The 16,362-nt window shown below is 39.4% G+C and overlaps 1 protein-coding gene across 4 annotated transcripts in view; it reads right to left on the minus strand.

The window, feature by feature from the left end:
• Positions 1 to 16,362, minus strand: part of tec (tec protein tyrosine kinase) — a 182,611-nt gene that overhangs the window by 3,726 nt on the left and 162,523 nt on the right. For all 4 annotated transcript variants that reach the window (XM_078547497.1, XM_078547488.1, XM_078547506.1 and 1 more), the window contains 3 exons: positions 6,786 to 6,850; positions 3,168 to 3,286; positions 1,806 to 1,963 (listed from right to left, as the gene is read on the minus strand). In XM_078547497.1, coding sequence (XP_078403623.1) covers positions 1,806 to 1,963; positions 3,168 to 3,286; positions 6,786 to 6,850 — 342 coding nt within the window. The remainder of the gene's footprint in view (positions 1 to 1,805; positions 1,964 to 3,167; positions 3,287 to 6,785; positions 6,851 to 16,362) is intronic.

Consider the following 16,362-nt stretch of genomic DNA (forward strand, 5'->3'; position numbering starts at 1 on the left):
GATTTTCAGCTTATATAACAACCTATATTTATATAGCATCTTAATGTAGAGTGTGAATCTTTGGATGCTCAGTCGACAAGTATAATCAGGAATGAAACTGATAGATTTTTGGTCTCTCAGGAAGTCAGAGGGTATGGGGGTAATGTGGGAAGGTGGAGTTGATGTAGAAGTTCAGTCATGATCTTATTGAAAGGCGGAGCTGTTTCAAGGGGTCAAATGGCCGACTCCCACTTATGATTTTGGTCTCTTCGTCTTGCTCATCTACATGCTGTCCTTTGGTGACTTTATCATCAGACATTGGGTCAGCTTTCATATGTATGCTTGCATTGCCCAGCTCGACCTCGCTTGACCATAATTGGCTGCTGTGTCCCATGCTCTGGAATTCCCTCCCCAAACCCTTCAACAACTTCCCTTTGTTTTCCTCCTTTGAAGACCAATCCTAAGATCTACCTCTTTAATCCAGCTTTTATTCAAACCCTCTTTATATCTCCATCCCTAGCTTGGTGTTCATATTTGTCTGATCAGACCTCCATGAAGCATCTTGGGGTATTGGAGTTTGACATCAACTCTACCTTCCCACATTATCCCCATACTCTCTGACTCCCTGAGACACCAAAAATCTATCAGTTTCATTCCTGATTATACTCGTCGACTGAGCATCCAAAGATTCACACTCTACATTAAGATGCTATATAAATATAGGTTGTTATATAAGCTGAAAATCCTGACAGAACCAGTAAACTTAACAGAACACTTTCAGTTCTGTGCAAAACATAAAGTCTACAGTGATTCTGTGATTATAAAGATAGCCAATAAAAAATAATATCCAGGGTCTGCTCTGCCAGATGTCTCTTTAAATCTAAAAGATTTACTGTTGCCTTAACAGGAGTGTAACTGAGAGATTAAGTAGGGGATTTTTGTAGTTATTATAGTAGTAGTTTTGTAGACGTATGTATGTGTTTACAATGTTTCTTGTATTAATAAATATTTAATTTAGTTTTATAAAAAAACCTCTTGAGACGCAGTGGTCTTATTACTACTGAATTCAAGGCCTGCATCTCAAAACATACAAATTAAAAAATAATATTGGCTAACTGCAGAGCTCACTGGAAGACTTGAATATAAACACTAATCTTCCTACCTGTACTGATTGCTAAGTGTTGTTACACTTGGTAAAGTGGAATGCTATCTATTCTGGTTCAGATCAGTAATTCCGCACCAGACATTGAGTTAACACATGTCTATTATTCTCCACTGTCCTGCATGAAGATTTCATAATTGACTCTGGGCATAGCATATAAGTTAAATTGGCTTCCTCTTCACTAATATCCAGAGAGGAATTTGGAGTCAGTGAAATCCTCAGATTAGCAAAGAACCACTAAAATAGTGTTTTCTAGCCATGTTAAGCTAATTGTTGCATCATCTACCCTTACTAAAATTAGAAAAAGTATGGGCTAGGCAGGTCAAACAGGATATATTGCACCCTGCTTTAAATATTGCCAATTCTATATTTTAAATACTAACTGCTTATTATTGTTCAGTGTAACACACATTAAAATAAAGTATTATTTCACTATATTTCAATAAATGATTCCCATGAATAATAAATTATTGGTGATGCTGAGTGGCAGTTTAGTCTTACCTACCGTGTCCATATTTTCTGACATGAGAAATCAAACTACAACTAGCAGCAATGGATAAACAATAACTTAGTTAATTCATTGATTGATCTCAAAATGACAAATATAATGTTTTTCAGTAATAGCTAAATGTGATTTTTTTTTTTTAAAAAGATCAACACCAACCTCATGCCAACATTGGTTCATAATCTCATACACCGCCTTTGATGCTTGTTTTGGTCGATAGAGTCGACAACCGGATGAAATGAACTCAACCACCTCAGCATTTGTTTTGGTTTCAAATGGCATCTTGCCCTCATTGTAAACTTCCCATATCAGAACACCTGCAAATGAAAATACAAAGGGCTGTTTATGACTTCACTGAATGCAAATTACTCTCACATCAAATTATTCACTTTTTTATGTGAAAAACAACATCATCACGGCTGAAAGGAGATAGATGGAATTATCCTGGGAAATTGCTAATTTTTGGCAGCAGATTCCTGAATTGGCTGGATATCTGTGTTTTCACTGTTTGGTGGGAGAAAGGGTAGGTAAATGCTGGGGATGCCCAGCAAAAAAAAAAAAGGGCCAAATGTGTATTGGCTGAACATAATTTTCTTGTCCATCATCTCACGCCATGAAAGAGATAATTTTCCAACTTTGCACTGCTGATGGAGAATATTGAAATATTTGGGTATGCGCTACGCACTATTTATTGATAAATCTGGGCATGTTGTTGGAAAATCATGCATGTGAACTCAAGGCAGATGGGGCCCCTCCCAAAATAGCATGAATTTGGAAAATTAACCTTAACTGTCAAAAATATACTGGATTTAAGTAGGTGGGTGAAGAATTGAATCTTTTTGCCTGTGGGTTTTATTTCAGGCATACAAACAAAAAAAAACACCTCACTGGTAAAACTAAAATACTGAAATAAAAAACTTGCCACTGATGTCAGCATTGTGCATAACGCATGATGCCAAACATCTAGTAATCCCCAAATTTAAAATGCTGATCTTTCATCAGTAGCTTTTTTGCAATTTTCACCCCCAAAAAGAAATAATGCAGTCAGAATGATAAGACAGCAATATCCAGTATTGCAGTGAAGTGTGGTCAGGTGGGTACAGCTCACCTTTTGAATTTTTTTAATAGATGGAAGGTCATGCAAACAAAACTTGGAATATATGATCAAGGAAATAAAAGTCAACTTTTATCTTTGCTGATTAAAAGTACAAAAGAAGAAAAAAGGCACAGGCCATCATTCTGCTGAGACCCCCGTCATCTTCTATTGATTCTATATTTGAGGTAATTCATGATCTTGGGTTAACTCAATATCATGAAAACAGAAAAATCTAGAGGTACATGTACCACCCACAGAGAGTCTTTAACAACCAAGTTGTAGCTGATTTTTAAAAACCATTATTGGTTTGCTTATAATGCTTATCTTAAAAATGTCTCGAGTTATTACAGATCTTCCAAATAAATTGGATTGAGAAATATGTTTCAAGGTATCTGCTTGCACATATAAATAAAATTCTCTCTTACCAAATGACCACACATCTGATTTACTGCTGAACTTAGAGTAATGTAGCACCTCAGGAGGTGACCATTTCACAGGAAACTTGGCACCTGAAGAACTAGTATACTGATCATCCAAGACATATCTAAAGACGGTGCAATTAAATAAGATATATTTGTTAATAAATCAGCGAAATTTTAGCACAGAAGGTCACTTAACACAATATGAGCACATTGGCGCTCGCTCCACATCAAACTGATCTACTTTTATCCATTTCCTTGCTCTTCCCTATATTTCTTAACTTATTCACATGCTCATCTGGTTGCCAGTTAAATTCCAAAATTGACAGTGTCAATAGCAATTTGTGTGAATGCATTAAATATTGCAATAAATTCATGAAAAAAATACTTCTAATCTCCCCTTTATAAATTTTGTTCAAACCCAACATTCTTCCTTATTGATTCATTGACCGGTGGAAATAGCTTTTCACTATTTACTTACACACACACACAAAATCTGTGGTTTAATTGTTCAAATTCCTACCTCTGAAGGTTGTGGTTTGAAGTGGCACTCCAGAATTTGAGGACATAATCTAAGCAGACACCCAAATGAAATACTAAATAGATGCTGCATTGTCAGAGATGCTGCTCTTTCCGTAAGAAATTAAAACCAATGACCTGTCTACCCTTTTAATAGTTGGGGCAGATGCAAAAATTTCTATGGCATTATTTGAAAAAGAACATTCAATTTTCCCACTATTCTAGCCAATATTCTTCCCCAAATTAATAATAATAATTAGATAAATATCTAGGTAGCTCAGGATGATATGATTACAAGTAACCCTCTATACAAAGGGACAGGAGTAGGCCATTCAGCTACTCGAGCCGGTTCTGCAATTCAATGAGATAATGACTGATCTGTATCCTAACTCAATTTATTCATTTTGGCTTCATATACCTTAATAACTATGACCGGCAATAATCTAACAATCTTAAATTAAAATTATTAACTGGACTATTAACATTTGTGTAAGAGAGTTCCACGCTTCTACTCCCCTTTGTGTGAAGAAGTGTTTGCTACCTTTTCTCCTGAATGGCCTGATATTGATTTCAAGATTAAGTCTTCTTGTCCAAGACTCCACCATTATCAGAAAAAGTTTCTATCTACCCTACCATTTCCTTTAAAAATCTTAAAAACCTCAAAAAAGTCATTTCAACATTCTATATTTTCAGGCAATCTGATTCTTATATCATGCAAGTCGGTCATATTGTCAGTGATTGACTAGGAAATCTAGGTCAGCTGATGAAAGCTTGAGGGATGGATCTGTCACTAGCAATTGTTTTCTCCCCACTGAACTCTAGATAATCTCGTAAACCAATACCTTACTAGATAGGATGGTCATAGCTAGGCAAGTTGTGGGAACATACACATGCACTGAACTATTATGCCATGTGTTTTTAATCAGTTAATCTCTAGCTGCGCCTGTGCACACAAAAACCCCAAAATTTGGTTTTACCAAACTTCAGCTAATCTCTCCATACTTAAATGGAGGATGTGTCTTCTGGAGAAAAAATTCGTTCTGTTCTGGGCAATCAGAAATTTTTACAGCTCTAGTTTTCTCAGTGGTTTTTTTTGAAGATTCTTAAAACAATGCAATGGGCTTCTTTACTGTTAAACATTCAAAACCAAAAACAAGCCCAAGACCAACCCCATGACAGACAATCATTCATCTCATTTTTGTGGGATCTTGCTGTGCACACAATAGTTATTTGTTTACCTACAAAACAGGACTTGAACTTCAAAGACACCTCAGCTGCCTCATTAATGTCCCAATGTTCAAAGGGTACAATATTCAGGCAAGCTTATAAAAGGGCAAGCAGTTTTATTTTGTAGACTAAGCAAGCTCTGCCTAATTGTACCAGCTTTTGAGTGGCCTAACTAGCTGTCTTTAAAAAAATCATTGTTTGCAACTCAAAAAGTGGCCACAAAATCTTTTTGCAGCTGTACTTAAAAATAATTAGGGCCACTGCTGGCCTGAACTTGCCTCCTCTTGGCTTTGGTTCTCTCCTTTCCCAGGACCTAGCTATGAGTTGACTTAATGCTGAAATTCATTCAGTCCTGACAAGGTTCATCTGGATGTCCACCTGGTGCCTGTAGAATGCGGTTTTCATTCAAACAAGGCCCGATACCTAACTTGATGCAGGCCAACTTGGACCAGCATTTGGAGCAACTACTCTGCAGACCGGCTGCTCGTTTTGGCTGCAAGTTGAATTTCTCCCTCATTCTGTCTGCTTCCTTATCTGTGGCTCTCATTCCTTCTCGCTATCTTTATAATCTGATCTCTTGTTTATAAGTATCCAATTCCCCTCCCCCATCTAACACATTAGCAATGAGAACATTTACTTTTTCCAACTATTTAAACAAAACACAGGTGAGGTCATTAGTTGGCTTCAAAATTCAACTGCTTTTTTTGAAAACTGGAAATATATTTTCATGCAGAATGTATTTCCTTATAAATTTTCAAAAGCAACAGGTATTAAATAAATACATTGTCATTTTCTCTCTCCCTCCCTCAAGACTTTCCTCTCACAGGCGCAAATGTATTCTGTTTAAAAGAAAAGCTAGCTGTTTAGATAAATTTGAAATAATTCTGAAAAACTGAGCAGAAACCCCAAGAGACTGAAGAAAAAATTTCCATCAGTGCAGCTGACAGTAAAGTACAAATGCATCCTGGGAAATTATCCATTATCTATTTTTTTAAAGCAAAACTCAAATCTGGCTTACAGTATCAAAGACCTGGCCAAAAATATAAGGTCCAAGGTTTTCTAGGAGACTAGAGCCTTTAAATAAAATCTTCAATGAAGGTATTGAAAACAATACACACAAATAAATGGGTAGATGCCATCATGTTACTTCAAAATGTGCAATATTTTACTTTAAATTATATGTTATTTATATACATTTTATTTTTAAACACAAGAAATTTCAACTACTGATGCTTGTCAGCAAGGTTAGAAGCCCATGGGATAAAAGGGATGGTGGCAGCATGGATACGAAGTTGGCTGAGTGACAGGAAACAGAGTGGTGTTGAATGACTGTTTTCAGACAAGGTGAAGATATATAGTGCTCTCCAGAGTCAGTATAAGCACCAGTTCTTTTCTTGATCTACATTAATGGCCCAAATTTGGGTAAGCAGGGCACAATTTTTGTGGATGAGAGAAAACTTGGAAGTGTTGTGAACTGTGATGAGGATAGTGATAGATTTCAAGAGGACATCAACAGGCTGGTGGAATGAATAGACAAGTGGCAGATGAAATTTAATGCAGAGTAGAGTGGAGCGATACATTTTGGTATGAATAAGAAAGAAAGACATTATGAAATAAAGGTTACAATTCTAAAAGGGGTGCAGGAGCTGAGGAACTTGCTGTACATGTGCACAAATTGTTGAAGGTGGAAGGACAGGTTGCAAAAGCAGCCAATTGACCTATTTCTTTTTGCAGTCCGGTGTCGTATTTTGTTTTATAATGTTCCCGTTTATTGCCTCAGGATATCTTATTTCATTAAGTGCACGATATAAATATAAATTGTTGTTGTTGTTGTAGCCAGTAAACAAGTACGGGTTTGATACTGATACTTGATCTTACCTGGTCATTCCAAAATCAGACACTTTCACCACATGTGATTCATTCACTAAACAGTTTCTGGCAGCCTGAAAAGTAAAAATATATTTCTTAAAATATATGGTCAGGGTTTTCTACTTCTGCACTTTCCAGCCCATTCTTTTCAACTATTGACATGAATGGGTGGCAATCATGGGCTGGTGGGTGGAAAAACACCTGCACAATTTACAATTAAACCTAATGTACAATTACTTTCAAACTGCTTTACTTAGGATAAATGCTACAATGACACATTTACTTTTTTTATTAATACCTTGTTATATAGATAGAAGTTAATTTGTGTTATATAGATAGAAGTTAAATTTACATGGGACTTGTTAAAACTGTTTTCTGCAATTTCAGCAGGTGTGTAGAATTCCTGAAGGAAGAGGCAAATTAATCCTATCCCCATGGAAATTCAAAATCATTATTTATCATTATCATATAATGTCAAAATTATGCACAAGGATTTACCAATACATTAAGATTTGATATAAAAAGTGGCATAAAATGATACCAAGCAAAAATTGATCCTACATAATATTAAAGTCTGCACGCAGTTTCTTTCAACCACTTCATGGAAAGTGCCAATGCAAACTCATCACTTGTCAAGCTTTAATTACATCATCGCACCACCTGAAGACTGCAGTTGGTCTGATTGTCCTCTGTCTCACCACTCCCCCCAAACCCCTCGCCCCCGCACCCCCCTCCCCACCAGCAACAATGTCTTTGTAATTCACCTTAATTTATGCAGTGGAACCTTTATTACCAGCAGTCCTATTATCACTAATCCAGATTAACTCAGGGCATAGTTGTAATTTTTTTTTCACTATTTGTTCATGGGGTGCGAGCATTGCTAGCAAGACCAGCATTTATTGCCTGACCCTAATTTCCCTTGAGGTAAGCTGCCATAAAGAGCATTAAGTCAGTACTGCTGCATTCATATGGTGTAGGTACACCCACAGTGCAGTCAGAGAGGGAGTTGCAGGATTTTGACCCAGTGACAACGAAGGAACAGAGATATTGTTTTAAGTCAGGAAGGTGTGTGACTTGGAGAGGAACATGTAGCTGCTGCTGCTCATTATCAATCTAAAAGTCAATATAGCATTGTGAACTGATTTTACATACACTCTGGCTTCTTGGTCCTGCAGTATGAGTAGTTGTTGCTTGGATACTGAATGACTGGCAAAATTTACCAACAATGCGAGACTTAATAACGAGCGTGAGAGGGAGAGAGCAGCGAGACTTCATAAAGTGGCACAAGAGAGAAAGAGCAGCGAGACTTCATAAAGAGTGCGAGAGGGAGAGAGCAGCGAGAGTTCATATAGAGCACGAGAGGGAGAGAGCAGCGAGACTTCATACAGAGCGTGGGGGAAGAGAGCAGCGAGACTTCATGAAGGGGCATGAGAGGGAGAGAGCAGTGAGACTACATAAACAGCACAAGAGGGAGAGAGCAGTGAGACTTCATACAGAGCATGAAAGGGAGAGAGCAGCGAGACTTCATAAAGAACGCAAGAGGGAGAGAGCTGCGAGACTTCATAAAAAGCACTGGGGGGAGAAGAGAAGACGATTGGTGAGTGACAGGTGAGTAAACACTATATAAAGCTTAAGGCACGTCAGTGCAGCTCGGCCATGTGGAATGTGCATCTTTCAGGATATGGGAAGTTGTGCAGGCATAAAGTTCCCTCAATGACAACATCTGCAGGAAGTGTCATCAGCTGCAGAAACTTGTGCTCCGGGTTGCGGAACTTGAGCAGGGCTGGAATCACTGGCATCCGCAAGACTGAGGATTATATGGATAGCATGTTTAGAGAGGTGGCCACACCGCAGCTAAGAAGTACACAGGCAGAGAGGGAATGGGTGACCACCAGAGTATCTAAGAGAAACAGGCAGGTAGTGTAGGAATCCCCTGAAGTCATCTCACCTAACCGCTTTTCCATTTTGGATACTGGTGAGTGAGATGATTCCTCAGAGAACTGTAGCAAGAGCAAAGTTCATGGCACCACGGGTGGCTGAGCTGCACAGGAGAAGAGGAAGTGTGCAAGTAATATAGAGGTAGGGAGTTCCATAGTTAGAGGAACAGACGGGCGTTTCTGCTGCCGTAGACATGACTCCAGGATGGTATGTTGCCTCCTTGGTGCCAGGGTCAAGGACATCTCCTCAGGGCTGCAGAGCAACTTGGAGTGGGAGGGGAGGGATCCAGTTGTCATCATCAAAGTTGGTACCAATGACATTGATAGGACTAGAAAGGAGGTTCTTCCGAAAGAATTTGAACAGTTAGGAGCTAAATTAAAAAGCAGAACCTCCAAGGTAATACTCTCGGGATTACTATCTGAGCCACGGGCAAACTGGCATAGGGTGAATAAAGTCAAGGAATTAAATTCATGGCTGAAAGATTGGTGTGGGAGGAATGGGTTTCAGTTCATGGGGCATTGACACCAGTACTGGGGTGCAAGGGAGCTGTTCCGGTGGAATGGATTTCACCTGAACCGTGCTGGGACCAGTGTCCTGGCGAATTGAATAACCAGAATTGTAGAGAGGGCTTTAAGCTAAATAGACAGGTGGGGGGGGGAGATTCTGGAGAGGGGATACATAGGCATAGAAAGCATAAGAATATGGCAGCATCGCAGAGCAGATATTTAGGTAATGATACCCAGAGTGTGACAGGAAGGGAGAGAGTGTACAACATTAAAAAAAACCAGCAAATAGGGCTAAAGCAGGAAGAAATGGTTAAAAAGGCAAAATTAATGGATCTTGACTTAAATGCACGTAGTATTTGGAACAAAAATAAATGAATTAACGGCACAAATAGAGGTTAATGGGCATGATCTTATAGTCAGTACGGAGACATGGTTATAAGGAGATCAAAGCTGGGAACTAAATATTCAGGGGCATGTGACTTTTCGAAAGGACAGGCAGGAAGGAAAGGATGGTGGGGTAGTTTTGTTAGTACAAGATGGAATAAGTACGATAGCAAGAAAAGATCTTGGATTAGAAGATGTATGGGTGGAGGGAAGAAATAACAAGGGGAAGAAGACACTGGTGGGAGTAGTCTATAGACCCCCGAACAGTAGCTATACTGTAGGACAGAGAATAAACCAGGAGATAATGAAGGCATGTAAAAAAAAGGCAGTACATTAATCATAGGTGAATTAATCTTCATGTAGATTGGGAAAATCAAATTGGCAGAAGTAGCCATGAGCAAGAATTCATAGAGCGCATTCGGGACAGTTTCCTGGAACACTTAACTTTTCTTTTCAAATGTCTATAGAAACTCTTCCTATGTTTTTATATTTCTAGCTAGCTTTCTCTCGTACTCTAATTTTTCCCTCCTTATTAATCTTTTAGTCATTCTTTGCTGTTTTTTATATTCTGCCCAATCTTTGAAGCTAAAGGACAAGAGGAGTGTGGCTGTCAGCATGTTCTTTTCCCTGAAGTTGTTAATTCCTGAGCTGAAAAGATTTGTCCTTGATTAAGTATATTTGATTTGTCATTTTGCATCCGATCTTCAGTATATTTGTCATCTTTCCTTCCATTTAATCTGGGGAGGATCTCCTTTATTGTGCCATATTTTACTTTTTCCCAGTCAAGTAGCATTCTCTATTGCTTTTTCTTTTTTATCCTTACGCTGAATCTTGTGGTACTCTATTGTGGTCACTGGGCTCAAATGTTTCCCTACTTGTAGGCCACCTACTTGCACCATTTCATTATCAAGGATGAGGTTAAGTAGTGATTTATTCTTTGTTGGATTAGCAACAAAGGAACGGCCCTGAACATTTTCTTTCTACGGTTCAGTGGTCTACAATATGCTCACACATTACTATTCCTCATCTCAATTCAAAGAGATGCCCTTTGGATCACTTCTTTATTTAAACCTTTACACTCAGACAATGACATTGTCTCTAACTAATACTGTTACCTTTCTTATCTTAGACCTCCTGAATATATTCCAGGCATATTTAATTGCCAATTCTACTGCAGCCAAATTTCAGTCATTACTATATCTTAATTTTCTATTTTTAGTCAAATGTAGTTTTCCAATTTTGTTTCATATCAACATGTATCAACATAGACACATTAGTTTTGCAACTCTTCTCTTTCTCATGTCCTGATTTCCTTCTTAATTTAATATCTTCTGCTATTAACTCTTTCAATATTTCTACTTCCTTGTTATCTATATCTAATATTTACTTTCCCTCCCAAGCAGTCTACTTTACTCTATTTACTCTTACCCCCCCGTCATATTAGTTTAAACTATTAGCTGCAGCTCTGGTTAATCACTATAGAATAAATTCATGGGAAAAAAACAATGTCAATGTTCCCATACTGTTTTTAGTACATTCTTACTTTTTGGGTTGCTATTGCACAATGGAGTATTGGTAACAAACCTGTTAACCGCTATAAATATATTACTAAAACTGCACTATGTTACTCAACTTCCAATTCGTTCACATATGTCCATGCCGGGTCCGAAGACGTACAAAAGATTAGGGAAGTGGTCCTGCTAAGCAGGCATCAGGAGTTCAGAGCTAATTTGTAAAGCAGGGCCATACAGGTAATAATTACCCAAACCACATACAAACTGGCATAGGAACAAACAGATTAGAAAAATTGGCTAAAAAAAACAGAAAATGGAGAGTGGGAGCAAAGACTAGTGAAGTTATGTTAAATCTATATAGGACACTGATTAGGCCACTCTCGAGTAACGTACACAATTCTTAACTCTATGCTACAAAAAGAATTTATAAGCACTGGAGAAATTGCAATAAAGATTTATAAGGATGGTACCAGAACTGAGAGATTTCAGCTATTGGGAAAAATTGAACAGGTTGGGGCAATTTTCTTTTGAAAAGAGAAGACTTAGTGATGACCTAATAGAGGTCTTTAAATTTATGAATAGGTTGGACAGGGTAGGTGCAAAGAGAATGATTCCACCTGTGGGAGAATCCAAAACTAGGAGCTATTGATAGAAGGCAGTGACGAGTAAATCCAACAGAAAAATAAAAATAATTTTTGTTTGTGTATGGAGGGATGGGTGGAAGGACCCAGGTGTCATAGTACATATAGAAACCAGGAAAGATGTTCTGCTGAGTGTGTTTGAAGAGTTAGGGTCCAAATTAAAAAGCAGAACCTCAAACGTAATAATCTCTGACTTGTTACCTGAGCCGTGCATCAATTGGCATAGGAAAAAACAGATTTAAAAATTATATGCATGGCTGAAAATATGGTGTGGGAGTATGGGGTTTCACTTCATGGGCCACAGGCACCAGTGCTTGACAAATAGGCAGCTGTTCTGCTGGGACAGGCTCCACTTAATGTGGCCTTGAATCGGTGTCCAAATGAATCAAATAACTGGGGAAGCCAACAAGTCTTTAAACTAAGAAGTGGGATGCAGGATTCAGGAAAGGATAAATTGGAAAGCAGCTAGGGAAATGTGCAGGCTCTGGGGTAGAGCAGCATTTTAGGTAAAAATAAGCAGAGTGAATCAGGGAGGGGCAGTGATGAGAGGAATAAAGGTATTAGGAAATTAATGACTAAAGTGAGGTCATGAAGAGCTAGAAAAAGTCAAAGCTTAAGGCACTGTATATTTGAATGCACAAAGCATTTGCAGCATATTAGATAAATATATTTTGTATGGCTGGGGAAGCAGTTATACTCTGATGTCAAGGTTAAAATATAGCTTCATCTGATGCAGCGTGAATAGTTGAGATGCCACCAGGAATGGATCTCCCAGGGCAGGAGTTCAGTATGCGGGTGATGGTCTGACTTGGATGGCCATGGAGCTGTTCCTGTGGAGCAAGTGGCAATATCTTTCCTGGCCTGCCCTCAGGAGGTTGAGGGCTGTCCGGATTTTCCATGGAAGGTTGAAACCTGGGGCTTCACCACTCGGGTCAGTTACCAGTTTGCGGCTGGTGTTGTTTGTGGTCAACCAGGAGATGCACCATTGAAAGCCAGGGAAGAGCTTGATGCCCAGTTCCAAAGCCAACCATTCACACATGATCCAACGTCAAAATACCTTGGCATCACTCGACTGTATGTTGATCTATGGCAACACCTCCAGAACACTGGGGCCAAGGTCAAGATGAGAGTGAATCTCATATGGAAACTGGCAGGTACCAGCTGGGACAGCAGTGCCAACAAACTACACACTGCTTCATTTGGCCTTGTCTACCCAACAGCAGAGTACTGCTGCTCAGCCTCGCTCAGATGATGCCACACGAACATGGTAGATATCCACCTCCGGGAAGTCATTAAAGGTTATAGCTGGGCACTATGAAAAACTCAAGGTAATTGGGGGGACTCAGCATGGCTTTGTGAAAGGGGAATCATGTTTATCCAATTTATTGGAGTTCTTTGAAGGAGTAACATATGCTGTGGATAATGGGGAGCCTGTAGATGTACTGTACTTGGATTTCTGGAAGGCATTTGATAAGATGCCACATCAAAGGTCATTGCGGAAAATAAAAGTGCATGGTGTAGGGGGTAACATTGGCATTGACAGAAGATTGGCTGGCTGGCAGAAAGAGTTGGCATAAAGGGGTCTTTTTCAGATTAGCGGTATGTGACAAATGGAGTCCCGCAGAGGTCTGTGCTGGGGCCTCAACATTTTTGCAATTTTTATCAATGACCTAGATGAGGGGAGCGAAGGCATGGTAGCTAAATGTGCAAATGACACAAAGTTAGGTAGTAAAGTAGGTTTTGCAGAGGATATAAGGTGGTTACAGATGGATATAAATAGGTTCAGTAAGTGGGCAAAAATCTGGCAGATGGAGTATAATGTGGGAAAATGTAAAGTTATTCATTTTGGCAAGAAGAATGAAAAAAGCAGAGTATTACTTAAATGGAGAACGACTGCAGAATTCAGAGATGCAAAGGGATCTAGGTGTTCTAGTGCATGAGTCAAAAGAAGTTAGTTTGCAGGTACACCAAGTAATTAAGGCAGCCAATGGAATACTATCCTTTATTACGAGAGGAATTAAACATAAAAGTAAGGATGTGATGCATCAATTATACAGGGCAGTGGTGAGACCACATGTCGAATACTGTGTACAGTTTTGATCTTATTTAAGGAAGGATGTAAATGCATTGGAGGCAGTTCAGAGGAGGTTTACTAGATTGATAGCTGGAATGAGCTATGAGGAAAGTGTGGACAGACTGGGTTAGTTTCCACTAGAGTTTAGAAGAGTAAGGGGTGACTTGATTGAAGTATATAAGATCCTGAACAGTATTGACAAGGTGGACATGGAAAGGATGTTTTCTCCTTTGGGTGAGTCCAGAACTAAGGGGCACTGTTTTAAAATTAGGGTTGTCTTTTTAGGACAGAGATGAGGAATTTTTTTTCTCTGAGGATTGTGCAACTTTGGAACTATCTGCCATGGAAGGCGTGGAGGCGGGGTCATTGAGTATTTTTAAGGCGGAGGTAGATAGATTCTTGTTAAGCAAGGAAATCAAAGGTTGCCGGGGTAGATGGGAATGTGGAATTTGAAACACAGAGATCAACCATGATCTTGTTGAATGGCGGAGCAGGATTGAGGGGCCAAATGGCCTATTTGTGTTCCTATTTCATATGTTCATACGTAAGTCGTGAGGATTATTCCTGAAACGTTGAGACCAACACAACTCGAGTGCTTCCTGTTCTATCATATATTGAAGCTCATGTCCGCAGGGTAAATATTTTCCTCAAAGAACACCATCGGCTGACAGCTAACAAAGTACTCCCACTGACACAGGGCCTCAAAAAAAAACCCTATGCACCCCCCCTGAAATCCCATGACACCTACGCCTACAAAACTAATAACATATTAGATGAATTAATGGAACAGATAGTAATTAATAGATTTGATCTAATATCCATTGATGAGGCCTATTTGAAAAGTGATTAGGGACTAAATTTTCCATGCATTCCATGATACTTAACTTTTAGAAGAGATGGATAAAATGGAAAAGGAAGAGGGGTCACCCTAATAATCAAGGATGGGATAAAGACAGTAGAGAGAAAGGATCTGAGCTCAAAGTCAAGAAGAAAAATCTATTTGATGGGAGTTGAGAAATGGCAAGGGGCAGAAAACATTGTTGGGAGTTGCTTACAGGCCTCCTAATACTAGTTCTTGTGGAGGGCAGAATAGAAATCAGGAAATTAGAGGTGCAAGTAATAAGGATAATGCAGCAATCATGAGGGAATTTAACGTTCATGCGGACTGGACAAACCAAATTTGCAGCAATAGAGTGGAGGACGAGTTCATGGAATGCATACAAGATAGTTTTCTCGATTACTATGTCAAGGAACCAACTAGAGAACAGACTATTTTGGATCTAGAATGACTCAAATATAAGAATAAAGAAGTCCTACTACAATCATACAGGGCATCGGGTGAGGCCATGCCTGAAATGCTGTGTCCAGTTTTGGTCTCCTTACCCAAGGAAGGACATACTTGCTCTGTAGAGAGTGCAAGGACAGTTCCAGGGTTGAGGGGATTGTTCTATAGATTCCCAGGGATGAGGAACTTCAGTTACGGGGATAGATTGCAGAAGCTTGGGTTGTTCTCCTTGGAGAACAGAAAGTTAGGAGGAGATCTGATAGAGGTGTTCAAAATCATGAGGGCTCTGGGCAGAGTAGACAGAGAGAAACTGGTCCCATTGGTGGAAGGGTCGAGAACCAGAAGGCACCAATGTAAGGTGATCGACAAAAGGTGACACGAAAAACTTTTTCACGCAGCAAGTGTTTAGGATCTGGGATGCACTGCCTGAGTGCGTGGCAGAAGCAGATTCAATTGCAGTTTTCAAAATGGAATTGGATAAATATTTGAAGAGAAATAATTTGCAGGGCTACAGGGAAATGGCTGCGGGAAGAGTGGGGACAAGCTGAGTTGCTCTTGCAAAGAGCTGGCATGGACAGGAAAGGTTTAATAGCCTCCTTCTGTGCTGTAACTATTCTGAGAGATTGAATATGGAAGAATGAAAGGCAATCTAATTGAAACATAAAAAACTCTTAAGGGGGCTTGACAGGGTGAATGCTGAAAATATGTTTCCCCGGGCTGGGAATCTAGTACGCAGTCTCAGGATAAGGGGTCAGCCAGGGCTGAGAAAAGGTGAGGACTGAGATAAGATGAGGTTTCTTTACTCAAAAAGGAGTGAATGTTTGGAATTCTTTACCCAGAGAACAGTGGATACTCAGACATTCAGTATATTCTAGACAGAGGTCGATAGATTTTTGGGTACAAAGGGAAGTAAGGGATTTGGGGATAGTGTGGGGAGGTGCAGTTGAGATAAAGGACCAGCCATGTTAGTGTTGAACAGTGGAGCAGGCCTACAGGGCCGAATGGCCTACACCAGTTCTTATTTAATGTTTTTCACTCAGACTGTGGTTAGAATGTGGAATTCACTGCCACAGGAAGCGGTTGAGGCAAAAGACTTAGCAGCTTTCAATAGGAAATTAGGTGAGAACATGCAAGAAAAAGGAATAGAAAGATTTGCTCAAGGGCTGAAATAAGGTATATAGAATGGGACGATACCAAACACTAGCACAGACTGGTTTGGGTTGAATGGTCTACTTCTGTGGTCT

This window comes from Cetorhinus maximus, chromosome 1, assembly GCF_964194155.1.
Source record: "Cetorhinus maximus chromosome 1, sCetMax3.hap1.1, whole genome shotgun sequence".
NCBI lineage: Eukaryota > Metazoa > Chordata > Chondrichthyes > Lamniformes > Cetorhinidae > Cetorhinus > Cetorhinus maximus.